The following is an 18581-nucleotide window of genomic DNA, read 5'->3' as shown; positions in this document are numbered from 1 at the left end:
TGCCTGGAGCTGCTGGCTGGTGGAGGCAGGAGGTGATGTGTGTGTGTGTGTGTGTCCACGTCCCTGTTGCTGCAAGAGCAAAGGGGAGAGATGCTAGCCAGTCCTGGGCAAGGAGAAGCCTTGGAAGTGGGAATTTAGGCTTTCTGGGCAGGCAGGTGGAGGTGGCCTTGGGAAATGAAGCTGAGTGCCGCAAGGTCTGGCTGCTGCAGAAGGGGCTGTGCTGAAGTCCAGGCTGGAATGACACGGGCCTGTCCTGAGAGGGTGGGGAGGAAGGGCTGGCATGTTGTCATCAGGGTGTCCTGTCCGTAGGCTTCCTGGATGGCTGGGCGATGGGGCAAAGAGGATGGAACCAAAGGGGGGCTAAAACACTGGGATAGAGGGTGAGATTGTCCCAACCCGAAAGTCAGCTGGGAGGAGAGCAGGGGCGAGCTGGGCTTTTACTGGGAAGCTGTGGGGATCTCCTGTCAGGGGGTCTCACAGGCCACTGGAGGGAGGTGGGGGCTTGGGGAGGTGAGGTGAGGGCTGGAGCCAGTGAGAGACTCGGAGGGAGCAGGGAGGGGAGAGAGCGAGGCAGGAGCCCCCGTGGGGGAGCCCAAGGGAGGGGGAGGAAGGGGCCACCATGCTCACCGGCCAGGGGACTTGGAAAATCCTACTACAAAGGAGCAGGAGGGTGGGAAGGACACTGCACCTCAGCACCTCTCAGACCCTCTGCCCCCACCCCTCTGACTTGGGCCACCGTGACCTCTTCCTAGAAGCCCCAACTCATCTCCCCTCCTCCCCCTTTGCCCACCCTGACCTGCTGCCCTCGCTGCAGTCCGGTTACTTTCCCCAGTGACCGTTTCCTCACTTTGCCATTCCCTGTCCCCAGCCCTGCAGGGGGTGGTGGCAGCCACTTTTTCTGCACTAAGTTTCCACTGCGACAGGTTGTGGCCGGTAACTTACCTTTGTACTGAGCTGGAGTTTCCATAGTGTGGCTGGAAGGTCCCTGAGAAGAGTCCTCCTGGACAGAGACATTGTTAGTCACTGTGTCCCAAATGCTGGGGCCTGGGAGGGGTCTCTCTCGAATTCACCCCCGGGGGTGGTGTTGCCTACGCTGAAGTGGGAGGGTGGCTGCTGTGGTGTGGGGATCATTAGCTGGGCTAATGCCTGCCACAGCATGGGCTGGGGCCAGTATTTAGCAGACACTTAGGGAAGCCTTCTGCGCTACTTCTGAAGGGCTGGGTCAGGGATGTGTTTCTTTCCTGGGCAATCACATCATCACGCCTCACCTGGGTGGCTCACCTGGCCCCGCCTCCAGGAAGCTCACAGGCAGGTAGCGGTCCCCGCCCAGAAAAGGTTACAATGGCACTTTGTGCCTCAGTTTCCTCACCTGCAAAGTGGGGATAACAAAAGCGCCACCTTGTAAGGCATTGTGAGGGTTCAATGAATGGATATACGTAAGATGTGTAAAGAGTGGCCGCTGAGTGTATTATTACGATAAGATTGTCACTGTGATTTCCCTTTTCTGAGCTAAATATTGCGATTTCTTTGTTTGCCTGATGCTCAGCCAGCTTCCTTGAAGCTGAGTTTTAGGAACCGAATTGCAAACACCCCATCTGTGACACTGGGGCCCTCTGGGTTGCCCACAGCCCACAGCCGGCTGGCTTGACCCTTGGCAGGGAGGAGGCTGTCCTCCTGCCCCCCGTCCCACTCCCTCTCCTGTGGACCTGTGGAGGGGCCTCTGGGGGTCTGTCCCCGGGTGTGAGGGGCTGAGCCAGGTGGAGTCTAAGGAGCCACCTGGCTGTGCCCTCTGTCCTCTGTCCTCCAAGCTCGGAATTCCCTTTCCTTCGAGGCAGTTGGACTTTTGGAAAGGACAGAGGTTCACCTTCCAGAAGTGTCCTCTCCTGCTCCCAGGGCCATTCAGGGCAGGGGTCAACCTTGTTCTCCTTGAGGGCTCCCCGGTGTTTGAAGTCAGAGCTGCAGTCTGCTTTGCGGCTTCTCTTCCCAAGCTTGCGACTGGCTGCCTTTAAAGATGTTTTGTTTATTTTTTGCTAGATGCCTACTATATGACAGGTACTCTAGGAACTGGGGACCAAGGAATGAGCAAAACACAAATATCCCTGCCCTCATTGAGCTTACCTGACTTGTGTGTGTGTGTGTGTGAGCGTGTGTGTGTGTGTGAGTGTGAACGTGTTTGAGTGTGAGTGTGAGTGTGTGTGTGTGTGTGTGTGTGTGTGCGCGCGCACGTGTGCGCGAAGAGAGAAAAACTGGATAAACCATAAACAAGCAAAGAATGCTGTGTTGAATACTCACATGGGTTTGGGGTGGTGAGTAACGAGGGGTACTTTTTTAATACAGTCTGGTCGGGGAAGACCTCTTTAAGGAGGTCACATTTGAGCAGACACTTGGAAGAAGGGAGTGAGCACGTGTGGATAGAGGGACAGCAAGTGACAAGGCCCTGAGGCTGGACCACAGACAGTTCCCCTGAGAGGGGTGGGGCCCAGCCTGCCTCTGGGGCGGCCAGGAAAGGGTGGGTTTTCACCTGTGCTTCTCCCCTCTTCCTCCCTCAGGGTTCCCTTCCCCAGCTCCACCCCGTGGATGTGATGGCGGCCCCTGCCCTGTTCTGGTGCCTGCCCCTCCTCGTCCTCCTCCTGCCCCTGGCTACCGCTCAGGCCTCTGCAGCAGAGAATGGTGAGGACTGGGGAGTCAGGACAGCTGTCTTTCCCTCGGGGAGAGGCCAAGGCCCTGCTGGAGCCCCTGCCCAGACCTGCTGCAGGGGGAGGGGGGAAGGGGCATGGAGGACCAGAGATCAGGCGTCCACTTCCCCCTGGGCCCTTCGTTCTCCGCCCCCACCTCCCGCTGCACATGCAGCCTGTCTGTGAGAACTTGCAGGCTCTGGGGCTCAGTTTCCTCCTCTCTGAAATGGGTCCACTAATCCCTTCTCTGCCCACCAGAGTGGTCTACCTCCTCCTCTGGCAGGTGCAGGGTGCCAGGAAAGGGTGGTGGGCACCCTGCAGCCAGCCACTCACACCCTGTCTTGCCCAGCAGACACTGCCCAGCTCACGTGTTTCTACAACTCAAGAGCCAACATCTCCTGCATCTGGAGCTGGGCTGGTGGTCTGCAGGGCATGTCCTGCCACATCCATGCCCAATTCAACAAACGGTGAGTGTGCTCTGCCAGCAACACTGCAGAATCTCAGGACGTGAGATCTTATGATCACTGACTTTGAGACTCTTAGAATCGTAAATTTCAGACACCAAGACATCTGTACTTGCAGAATCTTGGACTAATAGGACCTGCAGACTCTTAGAATCACAGTTGTTGGGACAAGGCTTGGAATCAAGGCATCATTTAAGAGAATTTGGGAGTCAGATATTTAGAGTCCTGGGACCTGGGTGGAGGTCCAGGCTGCAGTGGAGGGGCTGGAGATGAGATGGACAAGGTCATTTGGGGACATGGGGCTGTGAGCCTTCTATGCCACAGCTGACTCCACTTTAGAGTTAAGGGTGGGATCTAAAGGGGGCTCCCCGAGCTTTCTGAGTAATCTGAGATTTGAGAGACCCCTTGGGAAGCTGTGGGGACAGGGGACTGGGGAGTGGTTGGGGAGCCTGGGGGCTGGGAAGGAATTGGTGAAGGGGTCTCTGTGATCCAAACATGCAGATGACAGGTGAGTGAGGGTCTGACCCCAGGCAGCCTTGGTGGGGGGCCAGGAGAAAGGGAAGACTACAGAGAGGTGTCTGTGGCAGAGGTGGATTCCATGGGGGTGGGGAGGGGGAGCTGGGAGGAAGGAGGAGGCAAAGATGGTTTGGGGCCCTGGATTCTGAGGGTAGTGATTCCACAGGGCTCTGAAAGCCAGATTAGGGATGAGTCTTCACCCTAAGTCCCATGGAGCTTTGGAAGGCTTCGATGGGGAGGGCCACGTGCCTTGAGCTGGTTTGTGTTTCTGGATTACTCTGGCTGCTGTGGGGTCAGGCTGGGATGAGGAGGGCAGGGAAATATGCTGAGTTGGGGTTTGGGAGGGGAACATTGTAGAACAGCTCGGGGAGCTGGCAGTGGCCTAGAGCCCTGCACAGACTGGCCTTGCTGCTTGGGGACCACCCTGAGAGCAGAGAGGTCTGGAAAGGGTCTCTTGGGCCAGGTCTGTGGGTCCCTCCGTTTCTTCTAAGGAGGCTCTTTTGCTTTGAAAGGTCCTGGAACAAAACCTGTGAGCTGCTCCAGGTGAGGCAGACATCCTGGGCCTGTAACCTCATCCTTGGACCCCCAGATGTGAGTAGCCCACCTGGGAGAGGGTGGGGAAGGGATGAGATCTCGGGTTCCTCCGTAGGCCCAGCAAGCCCGATGGCTGGGGGCTTCTGCAGAGCGGCTGCGGGGCTGAGGAGGAGGCAGAAGGAAGGAGGCAAGAACACAGGCCCGACCCAGGGGTGAGAGACCCTCGGAATGTGAGGCCTCTGCCATCCTGCCTCTGCTCCTGCTGTCCCCCCATGCTTTGTGCATCCTGTGACACTTCTGGATTCCTTATCAAGTGGGGAGAGTCCCCCAGTAATCATAACGACCACTATATCCGACTCTTCCTGAGGTCCTGGCAGGGCAGGGGAGTGTGGGGTTAAGAGTATAGGCTCTGGAGCTGGACCTTCAGCCCTGACTCCACCTTGCACCAGCTGGGTGACAACATTGGACAACCTCTGTGTCCCAGTTTCTCTTCCTCTAATATATGTAAAGGGCTTAGAGAGTGCCTGGCACAGAGGAAGTGCTCATCAGAATGTATTATTGGCAACGTCTTTACAACAATAGTAATTGTAATAATAAGAAGAAGAAGAATAAGAATAATGCTATTATTATCTGGGAAAACCTGGCCCCCATAGCAACTGTAGGAAGGCTAGGCAGGGCCATGGGGGTGAAGAAGGAGGAATCGTTTCCTGACTGACCAACTCTGGGAACTCTGATGATCAGGTTCAAAGTTTGCTCATAGTGGAGCTTGTGCAGGTCAGGGGGACTGTGCCCTGGATCTTGGACCCCAAACTACCACCCTGGACCCCAGAGCACACGTCCTAGCAGGGTCTGCACCAGAGCCTCCTCCTGCAGGGCTGCTTGGTGGGAGGCCCCCTAAGTTCCTCACGGGCAGCCCTCGTTTAGGCATGACAGGCCAGGACTCACAGCTGCCGCCACTCCATGGGACTGTGGACACAGAGGCCTGGGTTTGAACCCAGGCTCCCCCGCTGACCAGCTGGGAGACCTTGGGCAAGTCCCTTGTTCAGGCCGAGCCTCAGGCTTCTCACCTGCAGTATGGGATGGACTGCTGTGAGCATCAGTGAGAAAAGCAGCCAAGGCACCTGAGCAATGGCTGCCCACAGGAGATGCTCAATACCTGGCCATTTCCTTCCAGAAAAATCAGCCTGTGGGGGTGGGGAGAGATGGGGGAGGGCAGCCTTTCACACTCAAATCTATTAAACAGGTACAGTTCCAGACCTGTACCTTCCTGGGCGTGTGTGGCTTCACCTGCTTGCAGACCTCTTGTGACGGGAAACTCCCTCCATCCCAAGGCAGCTCACTTTGCTTTAGACCAGGGGTTGGTAAACTACTGTGGTCCATGGGCCAAATCCAGCCCACTTCCTGTGTCTATAAATAAAGTTTTATTAGAACACCGTTCGTTTACATGTTGTCTGTGGCTGCTTCGCACTACAGTCACAGAGTCAAGCAGTTGTGACAGAGACCATGTGGACTGCAGAGAGTTGCTACCTGACCATTTACAGAAAATGCTTGCTGCCCCCTGCCTTAGATGATGGGGCATGTGGAGGGGCTTCTGTCCTCCCGTTGTCCTTGTCCCCGATGGCCTCTCCCTTCCCCAGCCCCAGCAGCTGGCAGCTAAATGCCTGTCTTCCTTCCCTTGCAGTATCAGAGTCTGACCGCAGCTGACACGGTCAACATGAGAGTGATGTGCCGTGATGGGGAGCGGTGGAAGACGGTGATGACCCAGAACTTCAAGCCCTTCGACTACCGTGCGTGAGGACCCCACGCGGGGCTGGTGCAGGGGCAGGCACCTCCTTCCCTAACTTGCCCTCTGGGATCCTCCCTGCTTTAGTCTCTCTCCCCATCAGCTTCCACACCCACATCTGACCATCCCACTGCCCTCGGGATGAAGTTCTGGCTCCTTACCCTGGCATTCAAGGCCGCTCAGGGTCTTCCTGGCCCTCCTCCCCAGCACTTCTCCTTTTTCCACCTATGTTTCTGCTATGACCAAAGGCCAGCTCTCCAAACCCAGCTTGCCCATCTGTGCCTCTGAGCCCTGCACAGGCTGGTCCAACTGCCTGGAAGGCTGTTTCTACTGGGAAAACTCCCACTCATCCTTTAAGGCTCAGCAAAGAGTCACCTCCTCCTTCAGGGAGTTTATGTCCTGAGTTGTCACTGGCTGATTGTGGGTCTGCCTCCTTCACTGGACTGTGAACTCCCTGAGGGTAGAGTCTCTGCCAATCCCCTGTCTCCTTTCCAAGCACCCAGCACTAGGTCTGATCACAGTTGTGTTCTAGGAAGGGTTGTTGAATGACTGAGTGCCTGCCCCCCTTCAGCCCCTCCCTCTGACCTTGAGGGCCATCTCTAGAGAAGAGGTGGAGCAGAGGGTGAGAGTCAAGCAAGGTTCAAAATGCAGCCCTGCCTTAACTGGATGTGATCCGATGGGCAGACCATTTTATGTGTCTGAGCCTCAGGTTCCTCATCTGTAAAATGGGGATAATCAGAGTTACCTACCGTACAGGGTTGTAAGGAGTCTGTGAGCCGAGGCACCGAAACTGCTTAGCATATAGTCAGTAAACATTCACTTATTATTAGTGTAGTTCTACAGAGCCTACAGAGTCTCTAAGTTGTAGAAACTTAGATCAATTTAATTACAGAATTGTAGAATGTTATAATCATCACATTTAAAATACACGAGATGATCCATGTAAAACTCGTGGATCAATTCTAAGTGCAGAGAAAGGTTGCCCTGACTCGGTCATTCAGCAGATATTTAATCAAGTACCCGGTAATGTTCCAGGCACCAGGGACACAGCAGACAACAAAGTCCCTGCCCTCAGCAAGCTCATAGTCTGGTGGGGGAGACAGAAATGAATAAAGAGCCCAAACCAGACATTTCATATGTCAGGTCGTGGTAAGGGCTAAGAAGAAAAATCAAACAGGCGAGGGGATAGAGTGATGGGTGATCTGCGAAGGCTTCTCCAAATAGCTGATATCTGAGCAGAGACCTGGAAGAGGGGAGCGGGCAGGTCCTGAGGACCTGGGGATTGGGGGTGGGTAGAGAATCCTGGAGGAGGAACAGCAGGTGCAAAGGTGGAGGGGAGGCATGGCTGGGCTCTGTCATCTCAGCATCGTGATCCGGCATCGCTGGCTTCCCCTCTCCCATCTCCAGTTCGCCTGATGGCCCCTGTCTCCCTCCGAGTCACTCACATAGGAACCCACAGATGTAACATAACCTGGAATATCTCCCAGTCCTCTCACTACGTTGAAAGATCTTTGGCGTTTGAGGCCCGGGCACGGTCCCTGGGCCACAGCTGGGAGGTGAGTACATGGCTCTGTCCCTACCTGCCCTGACTCCTCCTTCCTGTCGTGGTCCATGTCCTGTGCTGTCCGTCCTTCATCTCAGCAAAGCAACATCAGCTGCAGGCAGATGGCGGGTGGCTGAGTCCTGCCTGGTCTGCCCACTCCTCTCCACATGCCCTCCGCCACCCTGGGGATGCAGCTGGTGGCAGACTTCAGGCCGACACCAGAGTGAGGTTTACAAAGCCAAGAGGCAGGCAACTGCCCACCCTGTGGGATGTCAGAGGCTTGGGAAGCCACCTTTCCACGCTTCGAATCCAGCACACTCCACGCCCCTGGGGCTCCATCACTTGTTTGCTCACTCACTCATTCCTCTATTCGCTCACATGCACACTCACATGGTATTTCCTGAGCACTGACTATGTGCTGGACGCTGGGGAGAGAGTGGAGGGTCAGACTGGCAAGTGTCCCCATCTCAGGAAGCTCACATGGGTGAGGAGCAGGCAGCTGGCAGACACATGAACAGGAGACTGTGGGGTATAGGTAAGATCGACTGAGAAAACTAAATGGGATAGGTGTTTGAGAGTGACCGGAGCAGGCTACTTCGGATTCCAGTGGCCAGGGAAGGCCTCCCTGATATCTGGGGGTCAAGAAGAAACTGACCCTGCAAATATCTGGGGAGGGTTTGCAAACAGAGGGGACACCCCTGCCTGGGAAACAGGAAGAAGGCAAGAGAGCAATCCAGAGGTGGGGGAGGTCTGGGTGACGACCCTCTTTCTGGCCCCATGTAAACTAGACGGTAGTGGGGTGCAGGTGGAAGCCAGGAGACCAGCTGCAGGCTGGAGAGTTGGTGGCAGCTGAGACCTGGGTTGGAGGTGGGGGAGAGGAGAGAAGGGGTTGGGTCCAGAATGGTTCCTGAGGTGGAACCAGCTGACTGGCACCTACTCAGGATGTGGGGGATGAGAGAGGGGAGGGATTTGGGATGATCCTGGGTTTGTGGTCCCAGCTGCTGCGTGGTCAGGGGCCTTTGGGTAGGATCAGGAGAGAGGAGGGGTGTGGCTGGTGGGGATCAAGGAAGGCACTGCCTTTCTCAGGCTCCCAGCTGTGCCATGGGAAGAGAGGTGGTCAGGGGGGACTTCCACTGACAGCCCTGTCTCTGCCCCAGGAGGCCCCCCTGCTGTCCCTCAAGCAGAATCAGAGATGGATCTTCCTGGAGACACTTACCGCAGACACCCAGTATGAGCTCCAGGTGCGGGTCCTGCCCCAGCGAGGCGAGAACACAGCCTGGAGCCCCTGGAGCCAGCCCCTGGCCTTCAGGACGAGGCCTGCAGACACTGGTGGGCAGCAGGGCTGGGGAGGGAGCTCAGGCAGCAGGGGTGGCTCTGGGGACAGCTGATGGAGGAGGAGCTGCTGCACCCCTCCCTCCTGGGGTGGGGGACAGTGCTCAGCTCCTCCACTCTGCCATCATTCACCCACTCGAGGTGACCCTGAAGGGTGGAGCCACTTTGCAGATGGGAACAGGGTTTCAGTGAGGGCTTGAGACTTGCCCATGGCCTCATGAGTTAGCGGGGGGACCAGAAAGGCTCTCTGCACTTTCTGTACCCTGACACCTCAAACTCCTGGTTTCTGCCAGGGCCAGGGGTGGCTGCTTCCACCTCTCAGCCTCATCTGTAAAATGGGTACCGTGACACTGAGGCAGGGCCACTGTGATGGAAGCTGGTGATGTCCCTGTAAGCTTGCTGCATAGCAGGTCTGCTGGGCATCTGGGACCCCGGGCAGGCCGGCCCCTCATCTCATCATACTTGAGTTCAATCTGAAGCAAGATCTGGGGGTCTCTAAATGGTGCTCAGAGGAAGGGGGAGGGAGGAGTGTGGCTGGGTGGAGCCTGGCTGCTGAGGGGCTGCGGGCCCAACAGTGGGCCCATGGGATCTGTCTGGAGCCTGAGATGCTCGTGGAATGCCACCATGTCCTTTCTTTTTAGCATCCAATCTGGCTTCCCAGAGAGGGTGGGCTTAAGCAGAACACAGCCCCATTCCTGCCACCCCCACCCCCTAGGCACAGGCATACCTGCCAGGGCCCTGGTAACCAACAGGTTGTGGCCCCAGGCGGGGGTGGGGGTGCTGGAGGGACCACTTGTCTAACCCGTCTCCTTGCTTCTCCCCCTGCACCCCACCCCGGCCCTGCCAGCCCTTCCTTGGTTCGGCCACATGATTGTGGGCCTCAGCGGTGCCTTGGGCTTCATCATCTTGGTCTACTTGCTGGCCAGCTGCCGGTACATCGGGCCATGGTAAGAAGTCCCTTCTTCCTTCACGCTTTCATCTAGCACGTGCCTGTGCACACACGCACATCACCTTGGCAGGCCAGGTTCTGCACTGAGCGCCCTGCTCTGACACACTGTGCTTCCTCTGCCCTCCCAAGAGTCTTCCCTCTCAACACCTGCCCTTTCCCTGCGACCCACCCCGAAGGTAGAACCCCACGGAACCAGCTAGAGAGAAGTAGGGAGGCAAAGCCCTCCAGGCAGAGCCTTGTGGGGGGCCTCCCCAGATCATTGCTCTCAGGACTGAGGCTGTGTGTGTATATGTCAGCTGTCTACGTGCACATCAGTGTGTGCTGGGAACACAATGGCAAGCCACATGTGTGTGTCCCAGCTCTATGGAGCTCACAATCAGTGGAGGAAGGCAGGTACTTATTAATCACACATGTATGTAATGACACACCGTGATTAGGACAGTGAAGGAAGGTGCCATGTATCTGGAGCAGACAACAGGGAGAGGAACCTCTGCTGGGTCCACAGGGGTCGCTTTCTGAGGAAGTGACTATTCTGTTGAACTCTGAAGGAGTAATGTACCTGGTGGCTTGAAGGGGATGGAGAGAGTGTCCCAGGCAGAGGAAATGTCGTGTGCAAAGGCCCTGAGTAGGAAGGAGGGAGGAACATTCCAGGGACAAAGTGCAGGGAGGCTGGTGTGGCTGAAGACCAGAAGGGGCTGGGGGACAGGGCTGACCTGGGCAGGCGTGGGAGGGTTTCCACAAGAGTGAGACAGGGTTGGCATTGTCAGCTGTGACTCTGGCTGCTGTGTGGAGAGTGGACTGGTGGAAGGCCGAGTGGCGAGGAGGTGCCACTTCTACCTAAGGGACGCTGCTCCCTGATGGTGATAGCCCTGCTTGTCCCAAAAGGAGACACAGCACTTCACAGTTTGCAAAGTGCCTACCTGCATCCTCTCATTTGACTCCATGATACTGGGAGGCAGTGAGTTGGGGGCTACCACTCCCTTTTAACTGATCCCAAGATGGGCCAGAGAAGTCAGCTGTCCTGCTCAAGGCCACACAGCCAGTTAGTAGCAAGGCTGACGGGGAGTGCCATTCTCCTGACCCCTGTGGTGGTTCTCAGCGTTATCAGAGCTCGTTTCCTTTTTATTCTTCCACCCCCACCAGCTCCATGCAGGCCTTCAAGGCAAACCACTCCCTGCTAAGTGGCCTTGACCCAGACAGGTGGAGTTCGCTCTTAACTTGCATGGCATTGCACGGTGGGGGACCACAGTGGCCTGACTGCCCTCCTCCTGTCATTCTTGCTCCCCTCAGCCATTCTCAACCACGTCACTCTCCTGTTTAACACTCTTCAGAGGCTGCCCACTGCACATGGGATATGCCCTGACACTTGAGGGCCTCCACCGCCACTTGAAACCTTTGTGCACATCAGAAAATGGTGCCTTTTGGGCCAACCCTGTGGTTCACCTGGCAGAGTGCGGCGCTGGGAGCGCAGCGGCGCTCCCACCATGGGTTCAGATCCTATATAGGGATGGCTGGTGCGCTCACTGGCTGAGTGCGGTGCGGGCAACACCAAGCCAAGGGTTGCTTTTTGTGACCCTTACCGGTCACAAAAAAAAAAAAAAGAAAAAAAGAAAATGGTGCCTTTTTCTTCAGACAGATGCATATAGGTCCCAGGCACTCAGCTTGGCAAGCAGAACATGGGCTGGAATTCACCCCTACTCACCATCCCCCCAAAGCCAGATGCCCTTGGGCAGTGCACAACCTGAACCACCATCCATGGCAGCCCTTACTGTGAGGCCTCTTTTCTACCTCCCTCCTCCTGGTTCACTCTGCTCCAGCCATCTCCACTCCTGACTATTCTGGCTTATGTGGTCTCCCCCACCTCTGATCCCCTGCATCCCCATCTTGCATGGCACTCTGCTCTTTGTCCCCACAGAATGAATAGTAACATTGCACGCTTGCTTTGTGTCTGTCTCCTCATCAGAATGTCAGCTCCTTGACAGCAGGAACCTTCTCTGTTGGCCATTCTTGTGTCTTCAGTGCCCAGCACAGTACCCTCCCATAGTGGGCACTCAGTCCATACTGGTTGAATAAATAAATGAATGTAGCAAGGCTCGGTGCCCTGCCCTCAGAGCTGTGGGCTGAGGCAGGATACCGTGGCCCTTCCCACTCTCACCCTCTTTCCCTTCCTCTCTCTCCCCTGTTCAGGCTGAAGAAGGTTCTGAAGTGTCATATCCCAGACCCCTCGGAGTTCTTTACCCAGCTAAGCTCAGAGCACGGAGGAGATTTCCAGGTAGGAGTCTGGAGGTGGAGGACACCATAGGTGGGCAGTGGTGCATGTGGGGTGAGAGGTGGTACAGGAGGAGTGGTCTTTGCACTTTGTGAGTGGAGACACAGTGCTGGAGCAAGCAGTCTCCTGGGTGGGCATGAGCTCCTTTCCCAGCTCTGGCACAGGCACTCTCAGGCTGAATGGCACCTTCTATCCTAGCTGGACTGCCTGGGTTCTAACCAGGAAGGGTTCCCCTCCTTCCTGGCTGTGTGACCTTGAGCAAGTTATAGAACCTCTCTGTGCTTCAGTTTCCTCACCTGCAAAATGGGGGGGAAAATAATGTTGCTATACATATTGTCCTGAGAACACTGCCCGGCACATAGTGTGTGCTTAAGGGACCCTAGCTGGAATTACTGTCTCCAGCCTGTTGAATGAGCAGGACTTGCCGGTGCAAGTGTCCCTAGCCCACTGCCTGTGCACACACCTGCTCTGTGGGGTTCGTGCCTCTCCGCCCTTGTAAAAAATTCCTGGGCAGCCTCCATAAGTAACCATGGATACTAACTGAGTGACTCTAGTCACTTCGAGTCACAAAACATAGATCCACTTTAAAAGTGCAGGTCCATACAGTAGTAACACTCTGAACTCCACTGAAGTTCAGTCCTCTCCCCTTCCCCAGCTCACACCCACCGCAGGCAGGAAGCTTCGGGAGGGAAGGGGGATGGAGGGCCGCTCCTACCACCCTACCCTCACTCAAGCCTCCCAAGGTTGGGACAGAGGGAGGTCAGGAGTTGCGAGGGGCTGGAAAACCGTACCAGACCAGAGCCATTGTGAGCTGGTTTTGGTGTTCTCTATCATGGCTGATCAGGGCCCCTTCTGGAATTCTTTGGAAAACTCCCAAGACTGAGAATATCTTATCTACAGTATTCTTGATGTGGGGAATGCATCTTAAAATTCTTCCCTGAGCCCTCTAGGTAGTGAGATCCCCATTGATAAAGGTATCCAAGCAAGCCTTGGCTGACCGTGTGTTGGAAACATGGCAGGAGGGATTCCTGCATTGGAACTGGTTGGAGTCTGGACTAGATGCATCCTCAGGCCTCTTCCAGCTTGATGTCCTGATTCTATGCGCCTGGGACATTTTGGAGTGGGAGTGGGGTTCTTCCCAGAGAGCTGCAAACCACTTCATCTTCCCCTGAGGCCGTCCTGGGTCTAGATGCTTGGCCCAGGCCCAGTGTGTAGAGGAGGCCCTGGGGAGGCACGATGTGGTGGGGGTTGGGGCTGGTCAGAGGGATCCCTCTCCTCTGCAGCTGGGTGAAAGACCTACTCCTCTCTGTCTACTCCAGGACTCCCAACTCCAAGGCCACAAGGCCACCACTCTGTTCAGGGGATCTGGTAGTCTGCGTGCGAGAAGGTGGACGAGTTTATCCTGCTCCCCCTTCAGGGCACTGTGGGCGGAGGCTCCGGCCCAGGAAGTGGCTGACCGCGCACAGCCCAGGGTGGGTGGGGGGCAGTGAGCCCCTGTCACGCAGTGCTGGCCACAGGCCTGGCCTCTCCCTCTTGTGGCCATATGCTCCGAGCTGCCACTTGGTTCTGCCCTCCGCTGCCTCCTCTAGTACTGATGACCTCACCCAACCCACGCTTTTCTTTCCTCCTAGCCAGTGGACCCTCTTTCCCACCTTCAATTTTTCCTTTCTGTCTCTCTCGGCCTTGTCTCCTGTAACAGAACTCCTGGTTTGGGGAGCGAGCAGACTTCTCTGAGTGGTGCGTGCATGTATGTGTGTACACATGGAACAGCTGGCTCAGCCCCGGGACTCACCCTGGAGAGGGAAAACTGGGGCGTTTCTCTGCTGGTTCATGAATTCATCTGAAATGTACTGATTGGGCCCTCAGGCCCTGCGCTTGGGGGGCCACAGTCCATCTGCTAGGGCTCCCAGGACAGAGGGCTGTCAGGATTCTTGAACTCACCCACCTGAGGCCCCCGTTACACCTGTGCTGTGTGGGCTGCAATTTACCCTGTGCCAGGTGTATCCACCTCCATTTTCTTACTTGACAATTTCCTGGAGGCTCGATAGATAACGGTGAGGAAGTCAGGTAAGAGATGGCTAACCATTATGGAAATTGAGGCTCAGAGAGGAGCAGTGGCCTGTCCAGGGTCACACAGCTAGTGAATGCCAGGGCTGGGGCTGGCACTCACTCCTCGCCAGGGCTCTCTGGACTCCTGAGCAACTGCGATGTGCTCTGATAGGTGTTTTCCTCTCTCCATGGAGGGAGGGGGTGGGAGACTGGGGGAGGGTTTTGCGGGGCACTGGGAGGGTGAGATGATGAATTGGGGGATTGTATTAGTCTGTTTCTGTTGCTTATAACAAGATACACAGAACTGGGTGATTTATAAAGAAAATGAAATTTATTGCTTATGGTTTCTGAGCCTGGGAGGTCTAAAGTCCAGGGAACACATTCAGTGAGGGTCTTGGTGGTGACGACAGTGACAGCAGGGTATCACATTACAGGAGTGGTGGAGCAGAGAGAGGGAGAGAGACTAACCTCCTCATTCACTCTCTTTTTAAAGCTCTCCAGACCATGCCCATGACCAGCATTTTTAATTCATTCACTGCTGCACAGTCCTGCAATCCAATCACCTCTTCAAGGCCCCACCTTTCAATTACCATAATAGGATTTCCCACCCTCAACAGTTACAATGGGGATTAAGCTTCTAATATAAGAAATTTGGGGGACACAATTCGATCAATCTACAGCGGAGATCATCACCAGAGATGCTTCCAAAGCAGTGTGACCGGGGACCCTACGTTCTAGCTCAGTCAGCAGCTGGCCTGTGATCATGGTCAGGACATGGCCCCTCTCTGGGCATCTGTAAAGTGATCAAGATGTGCTCTCAGGGCCCTTTTTGCTTTGGCATTGGGTGGCTGATTCACACACTTGCGCTCGGCCCCACGGGACACTTTGAGGATTCTCTCCTTTGTTGTGTCCCCAGCACTACAACAGCGCTAGGCTCACAGCAGGTGCTCAATGAACAGCCACTCTTGAGGCAGCAAACACTGTCGCGGCACTACTGTGAGCCAGGAAGGCCTGTGCTGGGGCTCTGGGTCTGGAACCCTCCCTGGGCTGGTGGGATTGTGGGGGCTACAGTCAAGAGGGCTTCCTGGGGGGCAGCCCTGGGCTGATTGCTAAGGAGGAGGAGTTAGGAGTTGCTGTGGAGAGTCTGGGGCAAGGGGTGGGAGAGTGGGACAGAGTAGGCCCCACTCACCCTCCCACCGGCGTTTCTCCCGGCAGAAGTGGCTCTCCTCGCCCTTCCCCTCGTCCTCCTTCCCCACTCACCCTCCCACCGGCGTTTCTCCCGGCAGAAGTGGCTCTCCTCGCCCTTCCCCTCGTCCTCCTTCCCCACTCACCCTCCCACCGGCGTTTCTCCCGGCAGAAGTGGCTCTCCTCGCCCTTCCCCTCGTCCTCCTTCCCCACTCACCCTCCCACCGGCGTTTCTCCCGGCAGAAGTGGCTCTCCTCGCCCTTCCCCTCGTCCTCCTTCCCCACTCACCCTCCCACCGGCGTTTCTCCCGGCAGAAGTGGCTCTCCTCGCCCTTCCCCTCGTCCTCCTTCCCCACTCACCCTCCCACCGGCGTTTCTCCCGGCAGAAGTGGCTCTCCTCGCCCTTCCCCTCGTCCTCCTTCCCCACTCACCCTCCCACCGGCGTTTCTCCCGGCAGAAGTGGCTCTCCTCGCCCTTCCCCTCGTCCTCCTTCAGCCCTGGTGGCCTGGCGCCTGAGATCTCTCCGCTGGAAGTGCTGGAGAAGGATGCCAAGGCCACGCAGCTGCTCCTGCTGCAGCAGGGCAAGGTGGCCCCACCGTCGCCCTCCACCAGCGGCCGCTCGCTGACCAGCTGCTTCACCAACCAGGGCTACTTCTTCTTCCACCACCCGGAAGCCTTGGAGATCGAGCCCTGCCAGGTGTACTTCACCTACGACCCCTGTGCAGAGGAGGAGCCTGACGAGGGCAGCTCTGGGGCACCCATGGGGTCTCCCCTCCCACCCCTGCTGCCTCTGTCGGGGGAGGACGATGCCTACTGCACTTTCCCCCCCGGGGATGGCCTGCTGCTCTTCTCCTCCAGTCTCCTTGGTGGCCCAAACACCCCAAACACTGCCCTTGGGGGCACTGGGGCCAGTGAAGAGAGGCTGCCCCCCTCCCTGCAGGAGGAAGTCCCCAGAGCCTGGGCCTCCCAGTCCCTGGGGCCTCCTACCCCAGGAATCCCCCACCAGGTGGATTGCCAGTCACCCCTGGAACTGGCACTGGGAGAGGCTGGGGAGGAGGTCCCGGCCCCCAGCCCTGGGGAGGGGGCTGGTCTCCCCTGGGCCAGCTCTCTGGGGCAGGGCCAGGTCAGGGCCCTTTCCTCTTGCCTGACCCTGAACACTGATATCTACCTGTCCCTCCAAGAACTCCAGGGTCAGGACCCAGCTCGCTCGGTGTAGACAGGTTGCCAGGGGTGGGAGGCAGGGGGCTGCCTGCTGTTGTACCAGGCAAGAAGAGGGTCCAGTTCAGGACTCTGTCCTTGAGATAGTCCATTGCTTAGGAAATTCAATGTCCAGTTTCCCCCTGGACATCGCCGCCCAGATGGCCTCCCCCAGCGCCCCCCCCCAGCCCATCCACTTCCAAACCTCAATTGCTGCTTCCTGGTTCCACCACCCACGCCAGGACCCGTCTTTACTGACTCTCTTTAATCACAAAGTCCCATGAGTTTTGTTTCTGAAGCATCACTCCTCTCCAGCCCCTCGGCTGGTCACTGACATTGGTTCTCACAGCTCTCCAGGGGTCTTCACCCCAACCTCTTCACTGGGCTTCCTGCTCCAGTCTCACCCCCTTCTCACCCACCCTCCACAGGACAGCCATGCTCCTCCCCTGTTCAAAACTCTGCCATGGCTCCCCACTGCCCTTGGCACCACTTGGGCTGGCACTCACCCCTCCAGCATCATGTTGGGACATTCCCTCTGGAACCCTCACAATGGTCCTACTGAGTCCCTTGGAGTCCCCTCATGCCCCCACACCTCTGCACGTGCTATTTGCTACGCCTCGTGTGCCCTCTCCCTCATCTAGGTGACAAACTTCCCTTATCCTTCAAGTGCCAGTTCTACATCACCTGGAGGGAAAAACTGCTTCCTTTAATGTGCCCAAACTTCCAGATTCAGTGCTTCAAGGAGAAGCTCTCAGGGACCACAGGGTGGCTGGAGAAAGAGGCCTTGTCACTTCTCCCTTGGGATCTCTCATGACCTCAGAATGCTTGGCTGCAGCATCCTTGATGCTGTGGCCCAAGTATGGACACAGATCCCCTACAAAGTGGGTACCTGCTGGATCATTCCACAATGGCTTCAAAGATTCATAAGGGAGGCTGCTGGAAAGTAAACCCTGGAGTCCAAGCAGCCCAGGCAGTAGCCTCTTCCTAGCGACCAGTCCTGATGCCGCCCAGGCAGCCCACACCTGAGTCCTTTCCCTCCACCCTCCACCAGAGGGGTCTCCTCTGCAGCCCAAGGACTGGCACATTGGCTTCCAGAAGGGCAGCTCTTTGAGGGCAGGGCCTCACTGTTTTTTCACGGCACTTGACACAGTGCCCAGCACCGCACTGTATTTCTTGGAAGAATTAATGAACTATCTGGCACCACCTTGCCCAGGCTCCCTGAGCCAGGCTGCCTTCACACAGAGAGGTGGAGTCTCGAGCCCATAGGTTCCCGCAGGCCCACTCCAGCAACAGGCTTATCCCCTCACATGTCAGTCCCCTCCTTCTCCCACCAGCCCTCCACTTCTCATCTGTCTGTCCCAGGCACTGATCACACTGGGAGGACTGTCACAACCTTCTGCCTCAGGAGGGCAGGAACCCAGTCTCAGCTAATTCTGACCTGGGAGGGCTCAGTGTCTGCACTTATAGGTCCCGCTCGCAGCTGACTGGGCACCTGACCACGAGCTTGCCCATAGGCTGACTAGCAGCCTATGAGGTGGTTTGGCACAGAAACTCTGTCGAATCAGGGAGGCCGGGCCAAGCTAGCCAGTCAGATTCTCTCTCAGTCTCGGGCATTTGAACTCAGGGTGGCACCCCGGGAGCAGGTGCTTGGGGACAAGGTGCCCTGGAGAAGGTAGAGAGGAGTTGAGTCACATGGGCAAACTTCTACTGCCCGGGAGCCACTGACCATTTGGTCAGGATTCCTGTTTCCTTTAAGTCCAAAGTAAACTCTCCTTTCTTGAGGTTGTCTGAGTCTTGGATCCTCACCATGGAAAGAGCTTGATTACTTGACAGTCTCACTTTGCACCTCCTGCCATTGGGGGCTGTATGTTCAGGTCATGAGGGCTCTTCAGTCCTGGCCTGTGCATCAGACCTGAGCTTTGTGTCCACATCTTTGCAATGTGTCCTGGGGTGAAATACCAAACCTCTCTGCAAGTCAGTTTCTGTATTGGGAGAGACACGTTTCTCAAGTCGTGGTCATTTGTGAGTGATATATACACACACACACCTGAATGAGAGTACCTCTAACAGTTCATGGAAAGATTCG

The 18581-nt window shown here is 56.5% G+C and overlaps 1 protein-coding gene across 1 annotated transcript; it reads left to right on the top strand.

Annotated features, from left to right (window-relative positions):
- The first annotated feature begins 2582 nt into the window (after positions 1-2582).
- Positions 2583-16514, top strand: IL2RB (interleukin 2 receptor, beta). The gene is made up of 9 exons (XM_008590992.1): positions 2583-2670; positions 3028-3142; positions 4168-4246; positions 5871-5976; positions 7380-7528; positions 8673-8856; positions 9695-9794; positions 11984-12068; positions 15756-16514. The coding sequence occupies exons 1-9, from the start codon at positions 2583-2585 to the stop codon at positions 16512-16514; spliced, it is 1665 nt and encodes a 554-aa protein (XP_008589214.1).
- Positions 16515-18581: the final 2067 nt, after the last annotated feature.

The sequence above is a fragment of the Galeopterus variegatus genome, unplaced genomic scaffold (genome assembly GCF_000696425.1).
Source record: "Galeopterus variegatus unplaced genomic scaffold, G_variegatus-3.0.2 Scaffold6546, whole genome shotgun sequence".
Taxonomy (NCBI): Eukaryota; Metazoa; Chordata; class Mammalia; order Dermoptera; family Cynocephalidae; genus Galeopterus; species Galeopterus variegatus.
Note: the sequence above shows the minus strand (reverse complement) of the source record. Positions and strands in the feature narration are given on the sequence as shown.

Excerpts from the sequence above, each read along its gene's own strand:
- IL2RB (XM_008590992.1), top strand. The coding sequence starts at position 2,583 with ATGGCGGCCCCTGCCCTGTTCTGGTGCCTGCCCCTCCTCGTCCTCCTC. Across the intron at positions 7,529-8,672 it reads CCCTGGGCCACAGCTGGGAG|GAGGCCCCCCTGCTGTCCCT; the intron begins GTGAGTACATGG and ends TCTCTGCCCCAG. Across the intron at positions 12,069-15,755 it reads AGCACGGAGGAGATTTCCAG|AAGTGGCTCTCCTCGCCCTT; the intron begins GTAGGAGTCTGG and ends TTCTCCCGGCAG.